General features: G+C 42.3%; 1 protein-coding gene across 3 annotated transcripts in view; it reads right to left on the minus strand.

Annotated features, from left to right (window-relative positions):
• SDK1 (sidekick cell adhesion molecule 1) overlaps positions 1 to 26,529 on the minus strand; it is a 941,791-nt gene that overhangs the window by 305,107 nt on the left and 610,155 nt on the right. Inside the window, exon 1 of one of the 3 annotated variants that reach the window (XM_037813739.1) lies at positions 24,515 to 24,767. The exons of the other annotated variants lie outside the window; for them this stretch is intronic. Within the exon in view, the coding sequence (XP_037669667.1) occupies positions 24,515 to 24,572 (58 nt within the window). The 5' untranslated portion in view covers positions 24,573 to 24,767. Of the gene's footprint in view, positions 1 to 24,514; positions 24,768 to 26,529 lie in introns of those variants that run through there. 3 annotated transcript variants of the gene reach the window in all.

Genomic DNA, 26,529 nt, shown 5'->3' on the forward strand with positions numbered 1-26,529 from the left:
GTTACACGTTTTTTCATGTTCCTTGATCACTTGTATATCTTCTTTGGAGAAATGCCTATTAAAGCCCTTTGCCCATGTTTTAATTGTGCCGTCTTTTTATTGTTGAGTTGTAGTGGTCTTTATATACTCTGGATACTACACCCTCATCAGATATATGATTTGCAAACATTTTCTCCCATTCTGTGATGTATGCTCATTTTTTCAAAAAATAAACATAGAAAAGATATATCAGAAACTTATGGAAATATTTACTTACAGAGGGTTGTTGAAATTGGGGTAGATGGAACTTTCCTGAGTATATGGTTTTCTTAAGTTTTCTTGAGTATATAGTTTTGACTTTTGAGCTATACTAATGCTTTACATATCCAAATATATAGTATTAAATCTATTGAGACAGGAAAATTTTCCTAAATTTGATTCATACAGAAACAAATGAACCTAACTATACATCAAATAGAGAAGGTAACCACACAGAAGAAAAAAAGTATTAATCCAAGCGAGTTCAGAACCCAGTATCTGACTGTAACACTCAGTGGAATATTTCTAAGCACAAAAAGAACTACAAAGGAATCTTTAATTTTACCTGGTAAGTTCGTAGCAGGTAATGGTATTGGTATAGTAATTCCCAAACTATTAAATGAATTATAGGATCAAGCGAATGAGTAAACATAGTAACGCTATTGGGAACCAGTGAGCGTCTGCACTGCGGGGAAGGGAGGTGAGAGTTCCGAACGGGAGAGAAAGGCCCTGAGACTGAACTGCGATGGGAGGTGCTGGAATAAACTCCTGACCTACTTAACATAAACACCTGCTTCCTGCTCTGCCTCTGAAAGAGCCCAGAGGCACCACCACCCCGTGACCTTCCAGCCAGCACAGCCCACTCGAAGGAACCAGGGCTCCTGGGAGCAGCAGCCGAGTCCGGGATGGGCAGGGAAAATACAAGGGGAACCCTGAACTCCTTGTTGTGCCAGGAAGAGAGAAATGATGAAAAAAGATGAGAACATGCTGACAAGATAAATGAGCCACTTCAAAGAGAATGCCACTAGCAAAAGCTGAAACAATTTCAGCATCAAAATGAATAATTAAAGGATTAAATTGTAACATACTGAATAAAAACAATCCATGAGTCCCTTCTGAAAAATAAAGAAGGCTGTAGGTGTGGACATGGAAAAGCCTTTCCTTCCAGAACAAGGCTAACTAATAAACATAGATGGAGTGTTAGAAGCTAAAAAGAATCGCCAGTGCACACCTGTCAGAAAAAACTGATCGAGGTGGGACTCACCAGTGAATTTTCCGAGCACTGGTAGAAGACTTGGGAAACAGAACAGTCACGTAGTTTCAAAGAATTATCCCAGAGATTACTAACTAATTATAAAGGGAAAATGTACTTTTACATATGGAGAAATCTTTGCCACCATTTAACCGAATAGTCCTATGGAAAATAATCAATAACAGGACACACTGGCATCAAAGGGCCTCAGGCATATGCGCTAAGAAAGGGCTCCATGGGACCTGGCCTAACGGACCAGACAAATTCCAGACACAAAGATATTCCATGAAACAACTCCTCTGGACTTTTCAAAAATGTCAACATTAAGAAAATGAAAGGCTCTTAGAATAAAAACCCTTAGATTAAGGGTGAGGAGATGAAAGAGACGTGAGAACAAGAGAGACTGACTGGATCTGGAATTTTATTATAAAAGGCTATAAAGGTCTTTATTGTGACAATTAGGGACATTTGACTGTGCACTATATGCTAGATAACAGTAGTAAATCAATGCTAAATTTTTAAATGTGATAATTCTATTGGGGTTAGGGAGAAGAACGTTCTTGTTCATAGATGATAGATGCTGGAGTATTTAGAGATAAAAATCAGGATGCTTGCAACAAATTTTCAAATGCTTCAGTTGAAAAATGTGTTTGGGGGGAGCAAGCAAAAGTGGCAAAATGCTAACAGTGGGAATCTAGGTGAAAGGTATAAGATATTCATTTCACATGTTTTACATTTTTTGCAGATTGAAATCTTAAAAAATAAAAGTGGGAGTTAAAAAAGAGTGAAAGGAAGCAATGGCTTCCCAGATCACTGCCTAGAAAAAGTTTCTGGCACAGAGCAGGGGAACCCAGACAGAGCCCCGTGGGCTACCTGAGTTAAAAAGACAGTTCAGAGTTTGAGAAGCCAAAGAGGCTGAAGCTTGTGGAGCAAAATCCCAGAGGGGACAGCTGCACAGAGAGTGCCTCAGAGATGCACAGTGGGGTTCCCTCTCCCCTTAGGTACTGATCTGTGCATGCATGTAAGGAAAGTACCAAGGCCAGGAAATTAAAAAAGGAGTAAGCAGTAAAGCCCCGAGAGCTCAGGCAGGGCCAGAGTTTGCTTGTGCTCCCACTGCCGCCTATACCTAAGGCCTTGGGTAGAACTCATCGCAGCACACCAACCAGCACGACATGTTAAAGGAACACGTTCAGGTGGAAGGAAAATGAGGTCCAGTAAAAAGTTGAATGTATACAGCAAACAGCAAATATGTAAGTAAATATAAAAGACTTCCATTTCCCATTTTAAAACCTTTAAAAGAAAAGTAGAGAATCAGTAATGCAGAAGACTTGAACAACATTATCAACCAACCAACTTGACCTAACTGATACTTATAGAACACTCCATCCAACAAGAGTAAAATACAAATTCTTTTTAAGTGCACACAGAACATTTGCCAAGATATTCTGGACTATAAAACAAGTCTCAGTAAATTTAAAAGGATTGCAATTATGCAAAGTATGTTCTCTGACCACTAGAGAATTAAATCAGAAATCAATAACAGAAAGATACCTGGAAAATCCCCAAATAGTCTGAATTTAACAATGTACTTATAAATAACCCATGAGTCTAAGGAGATAATACAAAGGAAGTTAGGAAATATTTTTCCATGAATGAAAATGAAAACCCAATATATCACGTTTTGTGGATGTACCTAAAGCCATACTTAGAGGGATATTTATAGCATCAAGCAATTGCATTAAAAAAGAAGAAAGGTCTCACTCACATCAATGATCCAAGGATTCACTTTAAGTAACTTTTAAAAAGAAGAACAAATTAACTCCTAAGCAAGCAGAAGGTGGAAGTAATAAAGATGAGAGCAAAAATCAATAAAATAGTCCTAGAAATCTAACTGAGCAAAATGAACAAAAAGCCTTGGGCACAAACGTTCATAGCAGAAAGGAGCCGAGAGGTCACTCTGGTGGGCACTCTTACGCACAATATAGATAACCCTTTTTAGGTTCTAATGACTTGGAATAGCCAGCAGTAAATACCTGAAACTATCAAACTACAACCCAGAACCCTTGAATCTTGAAGATGATTGTATAAAAATGTAGTTTATAAGGGGTGACAATGTGATTGGAAAAGCCATGTGGATCAAACTCCCCTTTGTCCAGTGTATGGATGGATGAGTGGAAAAACGGGGGGCAATAAAACAAACAAACAAACAAACCCACAAAAAACTAAAGGAAGAATGGGAGAGTACAATTTGGGTGTTTTGTTTTTACTCTTGTTTCTTTTATTCTTGCTTTCACTTACCCCTCTATTGTTAACTCCTTGTAATAGCGTTGTCCATTTGTTCTAGTTCATGAAAGAACTTTTTAATCTTTGTAAAGTTAATCACAGACATTGTCCACTACAATATTCACTGTGTTATACATTCCCATGTTTTAACCTCCAACTTTCCTTCCGGTGACACACATGACTCTAAACTCCTTCCCACCACTTCCACACACCATTCAGTACTGTTAGTTATTCTCACAGTATCGTGCTACCATCACCTCTATCCATTTCCAAACATTTAAGTTAAACATTCTGCACATATTAAGCAGCTGCTCCCCATTCATTAGCCTCATTCTATATCCTAGTAACATATATTCTATATTTTGTGTTTATGAGTTTACATATTAAATTAGTTCTTATCAATGAAATCATATAATATTTGTCCTTTTGTGTCTGACTTATTTCACGTAATGTAATGTCCTCAAGATTCAACCATGTTGTCATGTGCTTCAGGACTTCATTTCTTCTTACTGCTGAATAATACTCCATCGTATGTACATATCATATTTTGTTTATCCGTTCATCAGTTGATGGACACTTGAGTTGTTTCCATCTTTTGGCAATTGTGAATAATGCCATTATGAACATCGGTGTTCATAATGAATGTTGTTCACTTGCAAATGTCTGTTCACATTCCTGCTTTCAGATCTGGGTATATCCTGAGTAGTGGAATTGCTAGGTCATGAGGCAACTTTATACTTAGCTTCCAGAGGAACCACCAAACTGTCTTCCACAGTGGCTGTATCATTTTACATTCCCACCAGCAGTGAATAAGGGTTCCAATTTCTCCACATGCTCCCCAACACTTGTAGCTGCCTGCCTGTTTAATAGCAGCCATTCTAGTAGGTGTGAGATGATATATCACTGTGGTTTTGATTCGCATTTCTCTAATAGCTAGTGGAGCCGAGCATCTTTTCATGTGCCTCTCAGCCATCTGTATTTCCTCTTTGGAGAAATGTCCATTCATGCCCTTTGCCCATTTTTAAACTGGGTTGTCTGTCTTTTTATTGTTGAGTAGTAAGATTTCATTATAAATACTGGATATCAAACCTTTATCAGATATGTGGTTTCCAAATATTTTCTCCCATTAAGTTGGTTGCCTTTTCACCCTTTTGACAAAGAGCTTTGAAGCACTGAAGTATTCGATTTTGAGGTGTTCCCGTTTATTTTTTCTTTCATTGCTTGCGCTTTGTGTGTAAAGTCTAAGAAACTATTGCCTATCACTAGATCTTGAAGATGTTTTCCTACATTTTCTTCTAGGAGTTTTATAATACTAGATCTTTTATTTAGGTCTTTGATCCGTTTCAAGTTAATTTCTGTGTAGGGTGTCCTCTTTCATTTTTTTGGTTATGGATATTCAGTTCTCCCAATATAATTTATTGAAGAGACTGTTCTGTCCCCATTGAGTAGACTTGGGAGCCTTGTCAAAATCAATTGACCATAGATCTGAGGGTCTATTTCAGAACCCTCAATTCAATTCTATTGATTGCTATGTCTATCTTTATGCCAGTACCATGCTGCTTTCATCATTGTGGCTTTATGATATGCTTTAAAGTTAGGAGCATGATACATCCCAGTTCATTTTTCTTTTTCAAGACATTTTGCGCAATTCAAGTTCCCTTACCTTTCCAAATAAAATTGATAATTAGCTCATCTGTTTCTGCAAAGTAGTCTGTTGGAATTTTGATTGGCATTTCATTGGATGTGTAGATCAGTTTGGGTAGAATTGACATCTTAACAACATTTTATTTAGCCTTCTAATCCAAGAACATGGAATGTCTTTCCATTTACTTAGGTTTTCTTTGACTTCTTTTAGCAGTGTTTTGTAGTTTTCTGTGTACAAGTCCTCTACATCCTTGGTTACATTTATTCCTAGATTTTTGATTCTTTTAAGTGCTGTTGTAAATGGAATTTTTTTCTTGATTACTTCTGTGGATAGCTCATTAATAGTGTATAGAAACACCATTAATTTTTTCTAGTTAGTCTTGTATCCTGCCACTTTGCTGAACTCATTTATTATCTCAAGTAACTTTCTTGCTATTTTTTTTTTCAGGATTTTCTAAATATAGGATCATGTCATATGAATATAGTGATAGTTTTACTTCTTCCTTTCCAATTTCGAGTCCTACCTTTGAAGTGTTTTTATCATGAAAGGATGCCGAATTTTGTCAAATGCCTTTTCTGCATCAATTGAGATGATCACGTATTTTTCCCCTTTTAATTTGTTAACTGTGTGGCATTACATTAATTGATTTTCTTGTGTTGAACCAACCACCCTTGCATACCTGGGATAAAACCCTTTGGTCATGGTGTATGATTATTTTAATATGCTGTTGCATTTCATTTGCAAGTATTTTGTTGAGGATTTTTGCAACTATATTCATAGAGAGATTGGTCTGAAATTTTCTTTTTTTGAAGTATCTTTATCTGGCTTTGGGATTAGATAACGTTGGCTTCATAATATGAGTTAGGTAATGTTCCCTTTTCTTCAATTTTTTTGAAGAATTTGAGCAGGAATAGTATTAATTCTTCTTGGAATGCTTGGTAAAACTTGCCTGTGAAGCCATCCAGTCCTGGGATTTAATTTGTTGGTAGGTTTTTGATGACTGATTTGACCTCTTTACTTGTGATTGGGTTGTTGAGGTCTTCTATTTCTTCTCAGGTCAGTGTTGCTTGTTCAAGTGTTTGTAGGAAGTTGTCCATTTCATCCAAGTTGTATAGCTTGTTGGCATATAGTTTTTCATAGTAACCACATATGACCTTTTTTATTTCTTCATGGTCCATGGTAACGCCTCCCCCTTCATTTTTTATTTTATTTGTTTGCAGCTTCTCTCTTTTTGTCTTTGTCAGTATAGCTAAGGGCTTGTGGATTTTATTGATCTTCTCTAAAAACCAACTTCTGGTTTTATTGATTCTCTATAATGTTTATTTATTCTCCATTTCATTAATTTTTGCTCCAATCTTTGTTATTTCTTTCCTTCTGCCTGCTTTGGGATTAGTTTGCTGTTCTTTTCTCTCTCCAGTTTCTCCAGTTGCTCAGTTAGGTCACTGGTTTTAGCTCATTCTTCCTTTTTAACATAGGTGTTTAGGGCTATTAATTTCCCTCTCAGCACTACATTTGTTGCATCCTATTAGTTTTGATACATTGTGTCCTTGTTTTCATTGATCTTGAGATATTTACTGATTTCTCTTGTAATTTATTCTTTGATCAACTGATAAGAGCGCTGAATTGCTTTTTATTGTGATCTCTTTCTTTGACTACAAGTAGTTCCCCAGTGGGTATTTTGTGCTAGTCTCCTTATCCTGTAATATAAAATTATTCCTGTTTGGGATTGAATTGTGTCCCTCAAAAGGAGACTTTCAAGTCCCAAACCCTAGTCCCATGAATGTGATCCTGCTTTGAAATAGGATCTTTGAAGGCAGTAGTTAAGATGAGGCTGAACTGGACTAGGGTGGTTCCTAATCCAATATGACCGGTGTCTTTACAAGGAGAGGAACTTTGGACGTACTCCAGGAGAGAGAGGGATGACCACCATGTGACGGAGGTGGAGACTGAGTTATGACTGCCAGCAGGCCACCGCCAGAACCCACACACACCAGAAGGAGCACAGCCTGCAGGCACCTTGATTTTGGACATCTCCCTCCAGAACTGTGAGCCAATAAAGTGCTGTAGTTTAAAGCCATCCAGTGTGTGGAACTTTGTTACAACAGCCTGAGGACAATGAGATGGTTACCACATGTTCTAGTTTGCTAATGCTGCCAGAAGCAAAACACCAGAAATGGATCAGCTTTTATAAAGGTGGTTTATTTGGTTACAAAGTTATAGTCTTAAGGCCATAAAGTGTCCACATTAAGTCATCAGCAATTGGGTACCTTCACTGGAGGATGGCCAATGGTGTCCAGAAAACCTCTGTTAGCTGGGAAGGCACGTGGCTGGCATCTGCTCCAAAGTTCTGGTTTCAAAATGGCTTTCTCCCAGGACATTCCTCTCTAGGCTACAGTTCCTCAAAAATGTCACTTTCAGTTGCTCTTGGGGTGTTTGTCCTCTCTTAGCTTCTCCGGAGCAAGAGTCTGCTTTCAACAGCCACCTTCAAACTGTCTCCCATCTGCAGCTACTCTCAGCTTCTGTGCATTCTTCAGTGTCCTACCTGGCTGTAGCCAGCTCGCTCCTTCTGTCTGAGCTTATATAGTGCTCCAGCGAACTAATCAAGGCCCACGCTGAATGGGTGGGGGCCACAACTCCATGGAAATTATCCAACGCGAGATCTTGCCCCCACAGTTGAGTGATCACATCCCCATGGAAACATCCAATAAAAAGTCTCCAACCCAATCAACACCAATACGTTTCCTGCCCACACAAGACTGCATCAAAGATAATGGTGTTTTGGGGACATAATACATCCAAACCAGCACACCATAAGACAAGTAAAAGCAACTAAATTCAAACTGCTGAGCGGAACAAGTGAGCAAACCATACATTAGAGACATGCTGATGACTGATAGGCGACGGAGGTAACATCATTCTGCTTCGTCTCCACACAATGCGTGTGCAGGGGAACATGTCTACTTTCCACAGATTTGCACGCCCTGACACTGCAGATCTCTAGGAAGGACGCACTGAGGGATCTGAGTATCAACGCGCTGCCAACGGAGGCACAGAATGTCTTTCAGCGAGTGGGTTCATCTTGGGAATTTTTTCCTGGAGGACTGATAAAGGTCTTGCAAGAAGGAAGCCCCACTCCCCACCATTCCAGGGGGCCTGGCACTAAGCTCTGCCCAGGCCATAAAGCGGCTGAGTGCAGGCATGGCAGCACACAGCACCACGTGGACATCACAGTAACTAAATTTCCACTTTCAGGTGGTTGGCCAAGAAGGCCAAAGGAAGAGAAGCTATTAAATTTAGCAGAAGCGTGTTTTTAAACCATTCCTGATTTAAGTTACAGGGAGAAGTGAATTAAATTTTATGAAAGTGTTGATTTTTAATACTATTGGCAGTATATTAAAATGTTCTGAAGATTATTTATGATATACATATATATTTAACTGGTCCATTTCAAATGATGGAAAGTATGAAAGGCTTCAAACATAAAGCCCTTAAAACATTCCTTGCCATATTTAAAATGGGAAAATCTCAAGAGACATTGCTCAAGAAACCTTGCATGTGTTTTGGTGAGTTTATTCTCCTCTTTTCAACATCCCTACAGTGCCCTGGCCATGATGAAACCAGCATGGCTCTCCCTGGCAGCCAGGCTAAAGTGGCTCAGAAAGGAAAACGCAGGGCACATGTCAAGACTTCATTTCTTCAGCAGAAGAAGCAGGTGGCACTTGGGAGGATCTGCCTCTGGTGCTCATGTGAACTCACGTGAAACTCATGGCCCTGAGTATGGGGCTTCCTTTAAGGCAACTGATTTTCACTCAAATACTATGGGAATTCACAATATTCATTCAGAAAGCTAATATGGTTTGCATGAAATCTAAAGAATAGCAATTTTTAAAAACAATCTTTGACTTGATATATCAGGATAAAATGCTGAGTACACAGATCTTGACTTTAAATATAAAGGAAGCAAAAAGTGACCATTTCATAAATTTGAGAAAAATAATGTATTTTCCCCTTATTCTCCACCTGAAAAGGCCAGGGAATTGCTTCTTTCTCATTCCTTGCTTGATTAACTTAACTCTTGCAGGGAAATAAGAAATGTATCCTAAAGCAAAAAAATAGGTAAGTGGTTTATGCTACTAGAATTAGGAAATATGTTTGAGGGTAAACCTGCAAAATCCCTAATAGTGATCCAGGAAAATTTCGAGTGGAAGGGGATGGCCCAGGAGGCAGCCAGGGTGCAATATGGTGGGGTCGGGGCAGGTGATGGGGCCACTGAGTCACCACCGTTTCAAGAGGGCAGGGCCAGGCCCAAAGCCAAGGGACCCAGCTGAAGGGCCATGGGAGAGACGCAGGGCTGTGGGCAGGCCCTGAGCGTCTGTGCAGATGTCTAAAGACACCGGAACACCATCTCCCCTCTGACTCCTAACTCCTGCTCGGAAGGCACTCACTGTTCCTTTGCCTCTTAACCAGAGTTGTTGAAACAGATAGGCAAGACGAGAGCTCGACTTACGGTGAGTGCAGAAAATTTGGCATCTACAGGATGCTGGAAGGGACCGAGACTGGTAAGTCAGGAGAAACACAAGAGAGGGTAGAGGGCATGAGGATCAGTGTAGGTTTTTGGAGTTAGGTACCATCATGTCCACTTCACAGAAAGGGAAACAGACTCAGAGAATTTAGGACGGCCCAGGTCCCCACATCTGGTATGCGGCAGAATGGGATCCAAACTCAGAACTGCTGACTCCTAACGCTGCCTCCTTTGTCCTCAGCCCAGGAGTCAAGTAACATGGCATGTTCCCTGCCGTGTGAGACAGTTTGGCAGGGAATCAGAGTATCATACTCGAAAGCAACTCAAGATATCAATTAATCCAACTGGGATCTTAAAGGAATCTGCGATCCACAGAAGAAACGTGGCCTAAGGTATACGTGGAAGTGGTGGCCGAGCTGGGACCAGAACTTGGGTTCCTTAACATCCGATGACGTTCTTCCTGCTGCACTGCTCCATGTTGCAGCTGGATGGCCAGTGAGGACAGAGACCCTCCGGTTCCACGGCTTCTCACCCTGTGTGTGTGCTGCCTGCAGGCAAATGCAGCACAACCACTCTCGATATGAGGAATGATGCTTCACTACTGAGTTTCTTTATTGAGTCTACGCCTGGGAGACACTGTATTATTTGTTCCTAATTGTTTGCATCCTCTCTGCCCTTCTCATGGCTTTCCTGAAGCTCAAGGACACATCCCACCCCACTAACTTGGAGCTTGCCACATGCCTGTGGGGGAAAGTGACAGTGTGCCAGCTCCGGCAGTGGCTTTCAGAGACACTGTCTGGTTTTCCACTGGCCCTGAGAAGCTCCTGCCCTCCGGGAGTGTGGCCGGTGCAGACGGTGGCTGCTCATTCAGCCTGAGTCTTGGCAGGAGAAGATGTACAGAACCTGGCCAAGCTTGGCAGAGCTGCAGCTGACTTGCAGAATTTTTAAGTGAAAAATAAATGTTTGTTATTGTAAGGCACCAAGATTTGGGAGTTGTTAGTTATCGCAGCAGAAGCTGACTAATACAGAACTGGTACCTCAGAGTAGGAGCTGCCATAACAAATATCTAAAAAGTGGGACATTAGTTGCGGATCTAGGTAATGGCAAGTGAGAAAACTCTCTTGGGAAGTTGGAAAAATGGCACCCTGAAGTATGCAGTACTGAAACATTTGGTAAAAATATCTCTGGTGATAACTTAGAAGGCAGAAAATGCAGCTATAAACTTGGCTTCAAAACAGATGTTACCAGTGTGATTTGGTTGTAACAGGGTGCCTTTGAAAGCTGCCACAGGAAACCGGTGGCCAAAAAAAGAAAATATCTCATTGCTTTTCAAATAGAAGTGAAAGGAATATAGAAAACCCATAAATTCCAGGACTCAAGCATTAGAGAATGGAACTATTTCTCAACAATCCAAGGTTGGCCATTAAGGCACAGCCTCCTGGCAAAGACCAAACCACAGGCAGGGCCACCACCCTGCGTTCAAGTGACAACCTGGATTAAAGGGGCCCCCAGTGGAATGGCACAAAATGGCACAGGGATAGAGACCCAGAATTTGGTCTCATAGATGCTTGACAAGCTCAAAGTATTTGTAATTAAATCTAGAGACGAGAAGGACCTGAACTGAAAATAACTGCCAGGATGCTCGATGCACATGGAGATGAAAGGAATCCAAGAGATTAAAAACAAGCACGATGTGGTGAGGATGGAGGAAGAGGGGCCTCAGCAGACGCAGGGAGGAATGTGACACGGGGCGGCCTCTGGGGAAACTAACTCGGCAGCTCCTCCCAGGACCCGGCAGGCCCATGGCTGGGTCCACGCACCAGGACGCACTGGAAGGGAAGCAGGGGCTCGGGCGGTACTCGCACCACCGTTCACCCAGCATCGTCCCTGAGAGCCAAAAGGTGGAGGCAACCCAAGTGTCCCCCACAGAGGAGCGGGTGGACACAGGGACGTTCGCCGTCCGCGAGAGGGAAGGACACGCTGCTCCACGCCACAGACACACACTCAAGTGAAATAAGCCAGACACAAAAGGACCAATACTGGACAGTTTCTCTTACCTGAAATACTTAGAATAAGCAAATTCATAGGGTCAGAAAGCAGAACAGTGGTTACCAGGAGTGGGGGGAGGGGAAAAGGGGAGTTATTGCTTAATGGTATGAATTTCTATTTGGGATGATGAAAACATTCTGAAATAAGAAAATGGTAAAAGTTACACAACATTGTCAATTTACTTACTATCACAGAATCATTCACTTAAAGATGGTCACAATGATTCTTATGTAATTATGTTTTACCACAATTAAAAATTTTTTAAAATTAACATAAAAAGCAAACACAGAGCCCGCTGCCGGGTGGAGGTCTGGGGAGCCTGGGTTTCCCCGCCGCTCTCTGCTCCATAAAGCCAGGCCAAGCCTTGGTGGGGCCGAGAGGAGACTCTCTCTGTGCTGTGCAACCTGAGCCAGGCGATTGCCCTCTCTGGGCCTGAGCTTCCCCAGTTGTCAAAGGGTCAACCGTGGACTTTCCCAAACCCTAGAATCAGGATTTTTCCTGGATGGGGGGGCGGGGGAAGTGGCATGCTCCCCCTCCTGGAGGTGAACAACATCGTTGAAGGCTGGGGCCCCCCAGGGGGTCTGCCCCCTCCTCCTCCTGCAGATGCCCATGCCCTGGGCTCACACGCCCCTGTGGGCACCCACGGGTGTTCACGATCTGGCTGCTGCATCCTCCCTGGAACACCGGCTTGTTGTGCTTGGTCCCCAGCTCCGTTTGAAGTGCTTCACCTGGATTATTTTATGAGGCATAAACAACTCACTGGAAGACAGAGAAGCTGGGCTCAAATCAGCAAAGGTGAGACTTCACAAAGGATGGGATACAAACAGGCCCTACTGCTCCTTCTGGGCCCAAGGGCAGCGTCAGCACAGGGAGCTGACCCGGCCTTGCTCTTGGGGCCACATTATTGCCAAGAACAGGGAGCCACAAGGGCCCTCCCGCCTGGGTATCTGGGGCCAGAAGTCTCTGGGCCAGGTGGTCTCTGAGCTACAGTCTGAAAATGCTGCCGAGGAGCAGGGGGTGGGTCCTCCACTCCCCTAAGCCCAGCACCACTAAGGGCCTGACTGAAGAGAGCTCAGGACATGGGAGAGGAGGGTGATTCCATCTCCAGGACAGTCATGCGATGGCAGCACGGTACTGGAAGCATATGAACAAGGCTGAGCGTGAGTGCGGTTGAAAGAGGAAGTGCTAGGGGCATGTACGGTAACAGAAGGAAAGACAGAGGATAAAAACTGGGACTGTATAACAGGGAAACCTAGAGTGGACAATGATGGTGGTTAATTGTACAAATATAAGAAAGTTTTTACATGAGCAAGAACAAATATATGTCACCATTGCAAGGTATTAAAAATGAGATGGTGTATGGAAAAAATACAATTAAAGCAAACTAGGGTCTGTAGTTAACAGTAACATTGTAACATTCTCATTAATTGTGATAATACAGGGAGCCACTGATTGTACACTTAGGATGGGTTGTAAGGTGTGAATAAAAGTGTTTAAAAAATAAGCAGAAGGATACAAGTGCTGGAGAAGCTGTGGAGAGACGGATGCACCCGTTCACTGCTGGTGGGGAAGTAGAATGGTGCAGCCCCCTTGAAGGGCAGTGAGGTGGTTCCACAGGACGCTAAGTTTAGGGTTGTCATGTGATCCTGCAACCCTGCTACTAGGTATATACTCAGAAGAACTGAAAGCAGGGACACGAATAGACATTTGCACACTGATGTTTATGGTGACTTTACTGACAAGTGCCAACAGATGAAGGCAGCCCGAGGGTCCAGGGACTGATGAGTGGAAGGGTAAACTGTGGTGTGGACACAGAATGGAATATTGTGTGGCTGCAGAAAGGAATGAAGCTGTGAGGCAGGCAATGAGGTGAAGGAACCTTGAGGACATTATGTTGAGCAAAATAAGCCAGAAACAAAAGGACAAATATCAAATGGTCTCACTAATACAAACTAACTATAATGAGCAAATTCTGAAAATTAAATTTCAGAGCATAGGTTATCAGGAGATAGAAAGTGGGTAGAGATTGGGCAATTGATGATTACGGAGAATGGAATGTTTAATAAGGCTCATTGTCAAGGTTCAGAAATAGATAACACAATACCGTGTGATGGGAGCACAATATTGTAAGTGTAATTAACAATGTGGAGTGTGAGTGTGCTTGAAAGAGGAAGGCTAGAGTTGTGCATGTTACCAGATTAAAAGCTAGAGGATAAAAACAGGGACTGTGTAACTTAGCAAAACCCAGAGAAGGCAATGATGGTGGTTAATTATATGAGAGTTCTTGCATGAACTAGAACAAATGTATGTCACTATCACAAGGTGTTAATAAAAGAGTGGCAAATGGGAAACAATGCGATTAATGTAAACTGAGGTCTATAGTTAACAGTAATACTGGTTACTCTTTCATCAGTAGTCACAAAGGCACTATCCAAAGCTAAAGGTCAAAAATAGGGGGATATAAGGGGTATGGAATTTTTTCCTTCAAACAAAATGGGAATGTTCCCATATTGACCATAGTGGTGAATGTATAGCTACATAACTACATGAAGAGCCATTGATTGCACACCGAGGATGGACTGTATGGTGTTTGAATAAAACTGTTTTTTTAAAAAACACAATACTTTCAAGACAGATTAATAAAACATGCTTTGAGTCTAAATTAAAACAGACTGTGGAACACAGTCATCCCTCAGCAGAGGCCCTAGGAGGGCACGGCTTGGAAGAGGGATGCACTCGCAAGTCCCAGGGACCACACGCCAATACCAAGGACTTGTGGGTCAGCGGCAGAGACAAACTGTGGCAGGACTGAACTTAAGGATTAGACTATTGCAGCAGCTTTAAATCTCCAGGAACACCTGGAAGATTTGATTATTAAAGCCGCCCTCCCACCCTAACCGCTCAGACACACGCCCCATATGCAGGGTGGGTGATACCAACTACACACGCAAGCTTGGTACATCAATTGGACCCCACAAGACTCACACCCCCACTCATCACAAAGATAAACTGGGGAGAACTAGCTTGAGGGGAACAGGTGGCTCACGGACGCTACCTGCTGGTTAGTCAGATAAAGTGTACTCCACGAAGATGTAGATCTGACAAATTAGAGATCAGTCTTTGAATAATCCTACATATCCTAAAAGAACCCTACTATGTTAAGCAAATGCCAAGAGGCCAAAAACAACAGAAAATTTTAAAGCCTATGAAAAAACCAGACGATATGGATAACCCAAGCCCAAGCACCCAAATCAAAAGATCAGAGGACGCAGTACTTGGAGCAATTAATCAAAGAACTAAAGACAAACAACGAGACCACGGCACAGGATATACAGGACATGAAGAACCCTCTAGAAGAGCATAAAGAAGAAATTGCAAGAGTAAATAAAAAAATAGATGATCTTATGGAAATAAAAGAAACTGTTGAACAAATTAAAAAGATTCTGGATACTCATAGTACAAGACTAGAGGAAGCTGAACAGTGAATCAGTGACCTGGAGGATGACAGAATGGAAAATGAAAGAAAAAAAGAAAGAATGGGGAAAAAAATCGAAATGGACCTCAGGGATAGGATAGATAATATAAAACATCCAAATATAAGGCTCATTGGTGTTCCAGAAGGGGAAGGAAAGGGCAAAGGTTTAGGAAGAGTATTCAAAGAAATTGTTGAGGAAAACTTCCCAAATCTTCTAAACACCATAAATACACAAATCATAAATGCCCAGTGAACTCCAAATAGAATAAATCCAAATAAACCCACTCCAAGAAATATTCTGATCACACTGTAAAATATGGAAGAGAAGGAGCAAGTTCTGAAAGCATCAAGAGAAAAGCAATTCACCACATACAAAGGAAACAGCATAACACCAAGTAGTGACTACTCAGCAGCCACCATGGAGGCAAGAAGGCAGTGGCATGACATATTTAAAATTCTGAGAGAGAAAAATTGCCAACCAAGAATTCTTTATTTAGCAAAGCTCTCCTTCAACTTTGAGGGAGAGCTTAAATTTTTCACAGACAAACAAATGCTGAGAGAATTTGCTAACAAGAGACCTGCCCTACTGGAGATACTAAAGGGAGCCCTACAGACAGAGAAACAAAGAAAGGACAGAGAGACTTGGAGAAAGGTTCAGTACTAAAGAGATTCGGTATGGGTAAAATAAAGGATATTAATAGAGAGAGGGGAAAAATATATATGACAAACATAAACCAAAGGAAGATGGCTGATTCAAGAAATGCCTTCACGGTTATAACGTTGAATGTAAATGGATTAAACCCCCAATTAAAAGATATAGATTTGCAGAATGGATCAAAAAAAATGAACCATCAATATGTTGCATACAAGAGACTCATCTTAGACACAGGGACACAAAGAAATTGAAAGTGAAAGGATGGAAAAAAATATTTCATGCAAGCTACAGCCAAAAGAAAGCAGGTGTAGCAATATTAATCTCAGATAAAATAGACTTTAAATGCAAGAATGTTATGAGAGACAAAGAAGGCCACTACATATAAATAAAAGGGGCAATTCAACAAGAAGAAATCACAATCATAAATGTCTATGCACCCAATCAAGGTGCCACAAAATACATGAGAGAAACACTGGCAAAACTAAAGGAAGCAATTGATGTTTCCACAATAATTATGGGAGACTTCAACACATCACTCTCTCCTACAGATAGATCAACCAGACAGAAGACCAATAAGGAAACTGAAAACCTAAACAATCTGATAAATGAATTAGATTTAACAGACATATACAGGACATTGCATCCCAAATCACCAGGATACACATACTTTTCTAGTGCTCACGGAACTTTCTCCAGAATAGATCATATGCTGGGACATAAAACAAGCCTCAATAAATTTAAAAAGATTGAAATTATTCAAAGCACATTCTCTGACCATAATGGAATACAATTAGAAGTCAATAACCATCAGAGACTTAGAAAATTCACAAATACCTGGAGGTTAAACAACACACTCCTAAACAATCAGTTGGTTAAAGAAATAGCAAGAGAAATTGCTAAATATATAGAGATGAATGAAAATGAGAACACAACATACCAAAACCTATGGGATGCAGCAAAAGCAGTACTGAGGGGGAAATTTATAGCACTAAATGCATATATTAAAAAGGAAGAAAGAGCCAAAATCAAAGAACTAATGGATCAACTGAAGAATCTAGAAAATGAGCAGCAATCCAATCCTAAACCAAGTAGAAGAAAAGAAATAACAAGGATTAAAGCAGAAATAAATGACACACAGAACAAAAAAAACAATAGAGAGGATAAATATCACCAAAAGTTGGTTCTTTGAGAAGATCAACAAGATTGACAAGCCCCTAGCTAGACTGACAAAATCAAAAAGAGAGAAGACCCATATAAACAAAATAATGAATGAAAAAGGTGACATAACTGCAGATCCTGAAGAAATTAAAAAAATTATAAGAAGATACTATGAACAACTGTATGGCAACAAACTGGATAATGTAGAGGAAATGGACAATTTCCTGGAAACATATGAACAACCTAGACTGATCAGAGAAGAAATAGAAGACCTCAATCGACCCATCACAAGCAAAGAGATCCAATCAGTCATCAAAAATCTTCCCACAAATAAATGCCCAGGGTCAGATGGCTTCACAGGGGAATTCTACCAAACTTTCCAGAAAGAACTGACACCAATCTTACTCAAACTCTTTCAAAACATTGAAGAAAATGGAACACTACCTAACTCATTTTATGAAGCTGACATCAATCTAATACCAAAACCAGGCAAAGATGTTACAAAAAAGGAAAACTACCGGCCAATCTCCCTAATGAATATAGATGCAAAAATCCTCAACAAAATACTTGCAAATCGAATCCAAAGACACATTAAAAAAATCATACACCATGACCAAGTGGGGTTCATTCCAGGCATGCAAGGATGGTTCAACATAAGAAAATCAATCAATGTATTACAACACATTAAAAATTCAAAAGGGAAAAATCAAATGATCATCTCAATAGATGCTGAAAAAGCATTTGACAAAATACAACATCCCTATTTGATAAAAACACTTCAAAAGGTAGGAATTGAAGGAAACTTCCTCAATATGATAAAGAGCATATATGAAAAACTCACAGCCAGCATAGTACTCAATGGTGAGAGACTGAAAGCCTTCCCTCTAAGATCAGGAACAAGACAAGGATGCCCGCTGTCACCACTGTTATTCAACATTGTGCTGGAAGTGCTAGCCAGGGCAATCCGGCAAGACAAAGAAATAAAAGGCATCCAAATTGGAGAAGAAGAAGTAAAACTGTCATTGTTTGCAGATGATATGATCTTATATCTGGAAAACCCTGAGAAATCGACGATACAGCTACTAGAGCTAATAAATTTAGCAAAGTAGCGGGATACAAGATTAATGCACATAAGTCAGTAATGTTTCTATATGCTAGAAATGAACAAACTGAAGAGACACTCAAGAAAAAGATGCCATTTTCAATAGCAACTAAAAAAATCAAGTACCTAGGAATAAACTTAACCAAAGATGTTAAAGACCTATACAAAGAAAACTACATAACTCTACTAAAAGAAATAGAAGGGGACCTTAAAAGATGGAAAAATATTCCATGTTCATGGATAGGAAGGCTAGATGTCATTAAGTTGTCAATTCTACCCAAACTCATCTACAGAGTCAATGCAATCCCAATCAAAATTCCAACAACCTACTTTGTAGACTTGGAAAAGCTAGTTATCAAATTTATTTGGAAAGGGAAGATGCCTCGAATTGCTAAAGACACTCTAAAAAAGAAAAACCAAGTGGGAGGACTTACACTCCCTGACTCTGAAGCTTATTATAAAGCCACAATTGTCAAAATAGCATGGTACTGGCACAAAGATAGACATATAGATCAATGGAATCGAATTGAGAATTCAGAGATAGACCCTCAGATCTATGGCCGACTGATCTTTGATAAGGCCCCCAAAGTCACTGAACTGAGTCATAATGGTCTTTTCAACAAATGGGGCTGGGAGACTTGGCTATCCATATCGAAAAGAATGAAAGAGGGCCCCTACCTCACACCCTACACAAAAATTAACTCAAAATGGACCAAAGATCTCAATATAAAAGAAAGTACCATAAAACTCCTAGAAGATAATGTAGGAAAACATCTTCAAGACCTTGTATTAGGCGGCCACTTCCTAGACTTTACACCCAAAGCACAAGCAACAGAAGAAAAAATAGATAAATGGGAACTCCTCAAGCTTAGAAGTTTCTGTACCTCAAAGGAATTTCTCAAAAAGGTAAAGAGGCAGCCAACTCAATGGGAAAAAATTTTTGGAAACCATGTATCTGACAAAAGACTGATATCTTACATATATAAAGAAATCCTACAACTCAATGACAATAGTACAGACAGCCCAATTATAAAATGGGCAAAAGATATGAAAAGACAGTTCTCTGAAGAGGAAATACAAATGGCCAAGAAACACATGAAAAAATGTTCAGCTTCACTAGCTATTAGAAAGATGCAAATTAAAACCACAATGAGACACCATCTCACACCGATTAGAATGGCTGCCATTAAACAAACAGGAAACTACAAATGCTGGAGGGGATGTGGAGAAATTGGAACTCTTATTAATTGTTGGTGAGACTGTATAATGGGTCAGCCACTCTGGAAGTCAGTCTGGCAGTTCCTTAGAAAACTAGATATAGAGTTACCATTCGATCCAGCGATTGTACTTCTCGGTATATACCTGGAAGATCGGAAAGCAGTGACACAAACAGATATCTGCACACCAATGTTCATAGCAGCATTATTCACAATTGCCAAGAGATGGAAACAACCCAAATGTCCTTCAACTGATGAGTGGATAAATAAAATGTGGTATATACACACAATGGAATACTATGTGGCTGTAAGAAGGAACGATGTTGTGAAACATATGAGAACATGGATGAACCTTGAAGACATAATGCTGAGCGAAATAAGCCAGGCACAAAAAGAGAAATATTATATGCTACCACTAATGTGAACTTTGAAAAATGTAAAACAAATGGTTTATAATGTAGAATGTAGGGGAACTAGCAATAGGGAGCAATTAAGGAAGGGGGAACAATAATCCAAGAAGAACAGATAAGCTATTTAACGTTCTGGGGATGCCCAGGAATGACTATGGTCTGTTAATTTCTGATGGATATAGTAGGAGCAAGTTCACAGAAATGTTGCTATATTAGGTAACTTTCTTGGGGTAAAGTAGGAACATGTTGGAAGTAAAGCAGTTATCTTAGGTTAGTTGTCTTTTTCTTACTCCCTTGTTATGGTCTCTTTGAAATGTTCTTTTATTGTATGTTTTTGTTTTGTTTTTTTTTGAATTTTTTTTTTTCATACAGTTGATTTAAAAAAAAAAAAACAAAACAAGGAAAAACATATGTAGAGCCCCCTTGAGGAGCCGGTGGAGAATGCAGGGGTATTGGCCTACCCCACCTCGATGGGTGCTAACATGACCACAGACATAGGGGACTGGTGGTTTGATGGGTTGAGCCCTCTACCACAGGTTTTACCCTTGGGAAGACGGTTGCTGCGAAGGAGAGGCTAGGCCTCCCTATAATTGTGCCTAAAAGCCTCCTCCCGAATGCCTCTTTGTTGCTCAGATGTGGCCCTCTCTCTCTGGCTAAGCCAACTTGAAAGCCGAAATCGCTGCCCTCCCCCCTACATGGGATCAGACACCCAGGGGAGTGAATCTCCCTGGCAACATGGAATATGACTCCCGGGGAGGAATGTAGACCTGGCATCGTGGGACGGAGAACATCTTCTTGACCAAAAGGGGGATGTGAAAGGAAATGAAATAAGCTTCAGTGGCAGAGAGATTCCAAAAGGAGCTGAGAGGTCACTCTGGTGGGCACTCTTACGCACACTTTAGACAACCCTTTTTAGGTTGTAAAGAACTGGGGTAGTTGGTGGTGGATACCTGAAACTATCAAACTACAACCCAGAACCCATGAATCTCGAAGACAATTGTATAAAAATGTAGTTTATGAGGGGTGACAATGGGATTGGGAAAGCCATAAGGACCACACTCCACTTTGTCTAGTTTATGGATGGATGAGTAGAAAAACAGGGGAAGGAAACAAACAAACAAACAGACAAAGGTACCCAGTGTTCTTTTTTACTTCAATTGCTCTTTTTCACTTTAATTATTATTCTTGTTATTTTTGGGTGTGTGCTAATGAAGGTGTCAGGGATTGATTTAGGTGATGAATGTACAACTATGTAATGGTACTGTGAAGAATCGAATGCACGATTTGTTTTGTATGACTGCATGGTATGTGAATATATCTCAATAAAATGAAGATTAAAAAAAATTAAAATGAACAAAGCATATCATATATGGTAAGTAGAGAATGAGTCAAAAGATGTGAAAACGTTCCCAATTCTGCATCAATAACTTATTCTGTAAAACAATGGCTGCTTCAAATATGTGCATGCTTCCGGGATTTCCAATACCTCTGTACAATGTAAAAATGAAATCTATTTCTCCAAAAATAATGATAACCCAAAATTAGATCTACACAAAATTTCCAAGATCCTGTTCATGTATAATTTATCAAAGTCATTTCTATTCTGGAGATATTTATTGTTTTACAACGATGTACTGTACAAAAATGTCATTATCAAGGAACTATATTCTGTGAACAATGAGTACAGTAGCAGTCTGTTAATGCATCACCTTTGATTTATTGAATACATTTCCTCTCCGGGTCCTCGAGAGCCCTTGTGAGGCCGCCCTGCAAGGAGGGCAAATGGGAGCTGGAGTCCTTGGAGGCAGGTGCAGCTCACATGCTGTCTCAGGCTCAGTAGAAGCTGAAGCCAACAGCATCCCAGAAGGCCGAGACCGGATGAGTGTGTGTGTGTGTGTGTGTGTGTGTGTGTGTGTGAGAGAGAGAGAGAGAGAGAGAGAGAGAGAGAGAGAGAGAGAGAGAGAGATGGAAACAGCATCAGATAAGCGGTAACTCGTTCTGACTAGGAACAGCTTTCACAACAAAGGCCCAGGTGAGGACATCCTGGGAGCAGCCATAAGCTACGGGTCCCATATCAGACAGAATCTGTGTGAGTCCGGCAGAGGCACAGGGTCCATTATTCACATTGACAAATGAAAATCAAATTCCAGCCTTTCATTTAAATAAAACCCATCCCATGCCTTCCTAAGTCTTTTTGGCTCCTTTTGACTGAATCCTATTAAACTAGTAAACTATTAGAAAGCATTTGCACATCTTTAGTGCTATAGTGGCAAGAACTACAAAATTCTTATCACTTTCTCTGTACAGCAGTCACAGAAAAGAAAGAGAATGCACCAAGTATAAATGAAAATTTGCAGGATCCATTTGTTAGTTAAGTTTCAAAACAGCTGTGAAAACAACTGTTAACTGCTACCCGTGACAATGTTCCATACCAATGAGAATTCTTTCCAGCCATGACTTGGAGGGGTAGGAAAGAAAACAAAGCTATAACTAACATGATACACAGAGCGGACACTACCCATCCACTTAAAGAATCATCAGGGCCAGGGAAAAGTGACATGATTTTTTGTTTTGTTAAATAACTAAACAAATGCATTTTATTAGCAATCACAACCTTGGCTCTGGGCAGTTCTGAGGAATTAATGAGCAACTGACACTTGTGCCCAAAGCAAAATTCTTCCAGACTTTCAGAAATCCCCAGGAAATGCCTGGGTGGGCCTTGGTCACGACTGTTGAATCATTACTTCCCTGCCAGGAAGACATTTCTGAGTGCAGTAATGCCAGTGAACCTCCCCACTTTCTGGGCAAAGGGAGCACTCAGCCTCTGGCAGTTCAGTGTCACCACGTGACCAGTTTTGGCCATGCAACAGAGAAATGGCACTGTCACCTCTGGGCAGAAGCAGAGAGAGGCCCACGCATGCGTGTCCCGTCACTGTGTGGCCTGCCTCAGCTACGAAGAGCTTGAGATCAGGGAGATCCAAGCGGCCTGGATCCCTGGATCATCACATGGGGAGCTGCCGACCCACAGCAGGCTCTGTGTGGGCCAGAAGCAAACCCACCCTACGCTCAAGCACAGAGACGACGCGGCCATCTGTACCACACAGCAGCGGCAGCACAGCCTGGCCTGTCACTCCAAGCAGGAACTAAAGATACATCACGCCAGCAAAAACATTTACCTGGCATCATCAGTTCTCTTCAGAGCAGGCTGAAATATTCTCCTCCATGGAAATAAGCCGGCCTAATGCTTCAGAGCCAACTTTTCAGGCAAGGTCAGGTGGAAAAGGCGCCCAACCCAGATCCACGAAGGTTCTACACTCGGCCAACAGGTTTTGGACTGAACTGAAAGTTAACTATTTGGATGGGAAAGAAGGGAAGGGAATCTTTCATAGAGCAAAGAACATAAATGACCTATAAGTGTTACCTAAAGCATGTTATTTAGTCCCCTAAGGTGCACGTCCACTTCCTATGAAATGGAAACCGCATGATTTAGTATAATGCAGCAGATGCTGTGGCAGCTCGCCTGCACGCGCTCTGGCCGTAGCAGAGCAAGTTGGCCAAATTCCCACAGCCAGCATCTGCACCGTGAGCCTGACGGCTAGCGCCTGCTCTGCCGAAATCCACCATGGCCAGATGTGCCAGGGAATTAGCATCTACCATGCACAGCGGTCAGACATGGTGCCTGCAGGGAGACAGAGCACCCTGACATCTCCCTCGTCCCGAGGCAGGATGACAGTGAGGTCCTGGCTTTGCACCGGCTGCAGGGTTCCCGGAGGCATCAAGGACCCCTGTGCCTGACAGTGACCCTTGGAGGCTGCCTTCCCTCCCCAGTTTCACAGGTCACTGTTGTCCTGGGCTGGTGCACAAATCCTTGTCTCAAGGGATGTCTCTGGGCAATCAATCAAAACCAAGAATCAGCTTAGGGGTACATGTGAGAACCCAGTAGGAAATAGCTTGCAAAGTGCACGGTCCGGCGCTCCGTCTCCAGCAAGTGCATAATCAGTGTTGGCATTTGCTGTCATCCTCATCATCGTTTGTTATGAACTCCAGGGGAAACGAGAGCGGGAAGTCTCCAGTGATAGGACACGAGCCCCGCGACAGGCACTATGGAACAAGGGGAAAGAGGTGGGCCAGGAATGGGCTCACTAAACACCTGCTCGCACCTACTGGAAGGCACTGGAATGGGCGCCGCCGCGTTCCCGATGCAGCAGGGAGAACAGGGGCGCACAAAGCCAGCCCAGCAGGGTCAGGAGCCGCAGAAAATGGCCGGGAGCGGCGGCCGGGCAGGGAAGCTGATGCTGACGGGGACCCTCTTCTGAGCAGAAGGCCATCGCAGGGTCTTTGGAAGTTGCAAACCCATGAAAGGCTTCTGTGTGGGAAGCATACGATCCCCACGGACGGGCAGCGGTCCGCACGGCGTTCTCGGTCAAAAGGCCAAGGGTCCTGATGGCTCCCCGCTTCCTCCACTGAGCCCCGGCTCCAGGGGCAGCAGGGAGTTCCACAAATCGCCAGCCCAGGGTGCCCCAAAACCCACCAGGACACCTGCCAGGACGGGCCAGCGCCAGCGGCAGCAGCCTTGCTGAGAGAAGCCTGCAGCTGGCAGTCCCAGGGCTCAACGTGCAGGGTCACTGGGCAGTGACAGAGGTAGGACACAGGGGACAAGGGTCAGCGCCGGGCCCACACCCCCTCCTCAGCAGAGAAGCCCCCACCACCTAACCTTGGAAGTCTTACCTGGGAGGCACGTTTTCTTCTGGAAGTTGGAAGGAGCCCCATCATAGGCATATTTCATTTATGCAAATCAATCATGGAGTGGGGTGGCCCCACATCTCCTGGGGGGCCCTGTGCTGCCCACTAGGGTCCCTGTGCCTCTGAGCGGGAGGGCCTGGCTCCCCCACAGACGGTAGGGGGCCTGCGGGAGGGGCTGCCCTCGGCCTCCAGCATCTGTGTTCCCAGCCCCCGGCTCGGGACTGGCATGCAAATACATGCTCCAGTCCCATGTAAAGAATGTTAAATAGCTCAGAAATGAAGGTAGGCCAGATACTTCATCTCCTTGAGAGTAGGTTTCCTCACCTCAGAAATCGAGGTCGCCACTCCTGGAGTGAAAGCTGCTGAGGAGTTAGCAAGAGGCCCGTGCCAATGCCCGGCGCACGGGGATGCTCAAGAAACAAGCAAGGAGCAGCCGTAAGGGAGGTTTCCAGCAGCTTCAGTTCACACGTCCTGAACTCCTTTTATGCATGAGATGGAAGGAGCTCAAATTCAAGAGGCTCTCGATGAGCCTCAGTCTAGTAGGTAGAGGGGAAATATGCACAACCACAAAAAGGCAAGAAAGAGATTGCTCAGAACGAGACTGTAAACCCTTGAATATCTTCTTAAGGGGTTTGGACTTTCCTCTTCTGGCAATGAGCAATAGCTGAAGATGCTTTCCAGGATAGTGGTTGATCACATTTATCTACAAGTAGGATTTTGGAGGCCACGTGGAGGTTTGTGTCAAGGGAACGAGGCTGGAAGCAGGTGGAACAATTAAGACATTAGCTAGTTTAGGTAAAAATGATGACTGGAACTAGGGTGCCAGAAAGGCAAGAAGGACCAGATCCAAGAACCCCTGGGTGTGGAGCAGGAGCGAGTCCAGAGCGTGGCCCTTAGGGCTCCTGTCTTCAAGTGGAGTCTAAGTTTCTCGGAGCAGAAATCACAGCCTTCCTAAAATGGGGTCCAAGTACCATCTGAGACTCCTGGCTTCCATGTAGCCTATTTCCTTGGTTCCTTTGAGGGTGAATTCCTGGAACTCACTTTTGCAAGGAGACAGCCTCAAACAATAAAAGGCTTCACACACACACACACACACACACACACACACACACACACACACACACCTGGGTTCACATATGGAAGACAGATTCATAATGACTGCCAAAGAACTTAATCTTCCGGGACATCCCAAAATTTATAAAGGTTTGTCCTTTATAAATTCTGTTGAGGCAGAGCAAAGGGCTATACAAGTCTTTAAACCTTTAATAAACATTTTTGGAGAACTCCAACATAAAAAACAGGCAGCAGGAGATACTCTGGTTGGAGTGGGGAAGGGGCCACTGCTGGAGCCCTGCCCACTGGCTGTGCCTTGTAGCCCTGGAGGACCTCTGAGCCCCCTTCCCAGAACCCCTGAGCTCTGCAGAACCCAGCAGAAAAGTCCCTGGGCTCCAAAAGCCACCTCAGTAATGCAGCGTGCAATTCCTGTGTTCCAATCCCTAATGAGGACCACATCTGCACACCCTTCCAGCCAATACATCCACTGATCTATGGAAATGGGGCAAATGCTCCATTACTGAAATTACATTTGAAGGGGAAAAAAAGGCAGAACAATCTCTTAGGTATGCATGACTAAATTGTTTTCTGCATTAATGCAGTGCAGTAACTCAGAGGAAGCAGAGAAAGTCTAAATTATAGAATATACTTTAAAATTCAATTTGATTCATTTTAGCTCCTCAAGAAATTGCTAACAAAGTGGTTCCAAGGAAAAAACCTGCCAAGCCCACTTTAATTAAAAAAAAAAAAAAAAAAGGTTCATTTGTCAATGATGACATCAGTGCCATTCAGGTCCTTAAAAACAGTTCACTCATCTAAGTAGGTGAAATATGCCCTTACCATGTTACTTGCATTCTAAATTGGCTCTGCATACACTTTTCTCAGAGATGGTGCAAAGGTAAGTTTCATTCCAGTCCAGGTCAGATAACCATAAATTCTCAATGAGT

The sequence above is a fragment of the Choloepus didactylus genome, chromosome 21 (genome assembly GCF_015220235.1).
Source record: "Choloepus didactylus isolate mChoDid1 chromosome 21, mChoDid1.pri, whole genome shotgun sequence".
NCBI classification, from domain to species: Eukaryota; Metazoa; Chordata; class Mammalia; order Pilosa; family Megalonychidae; genus Choloepus; species Choloepus didactylus.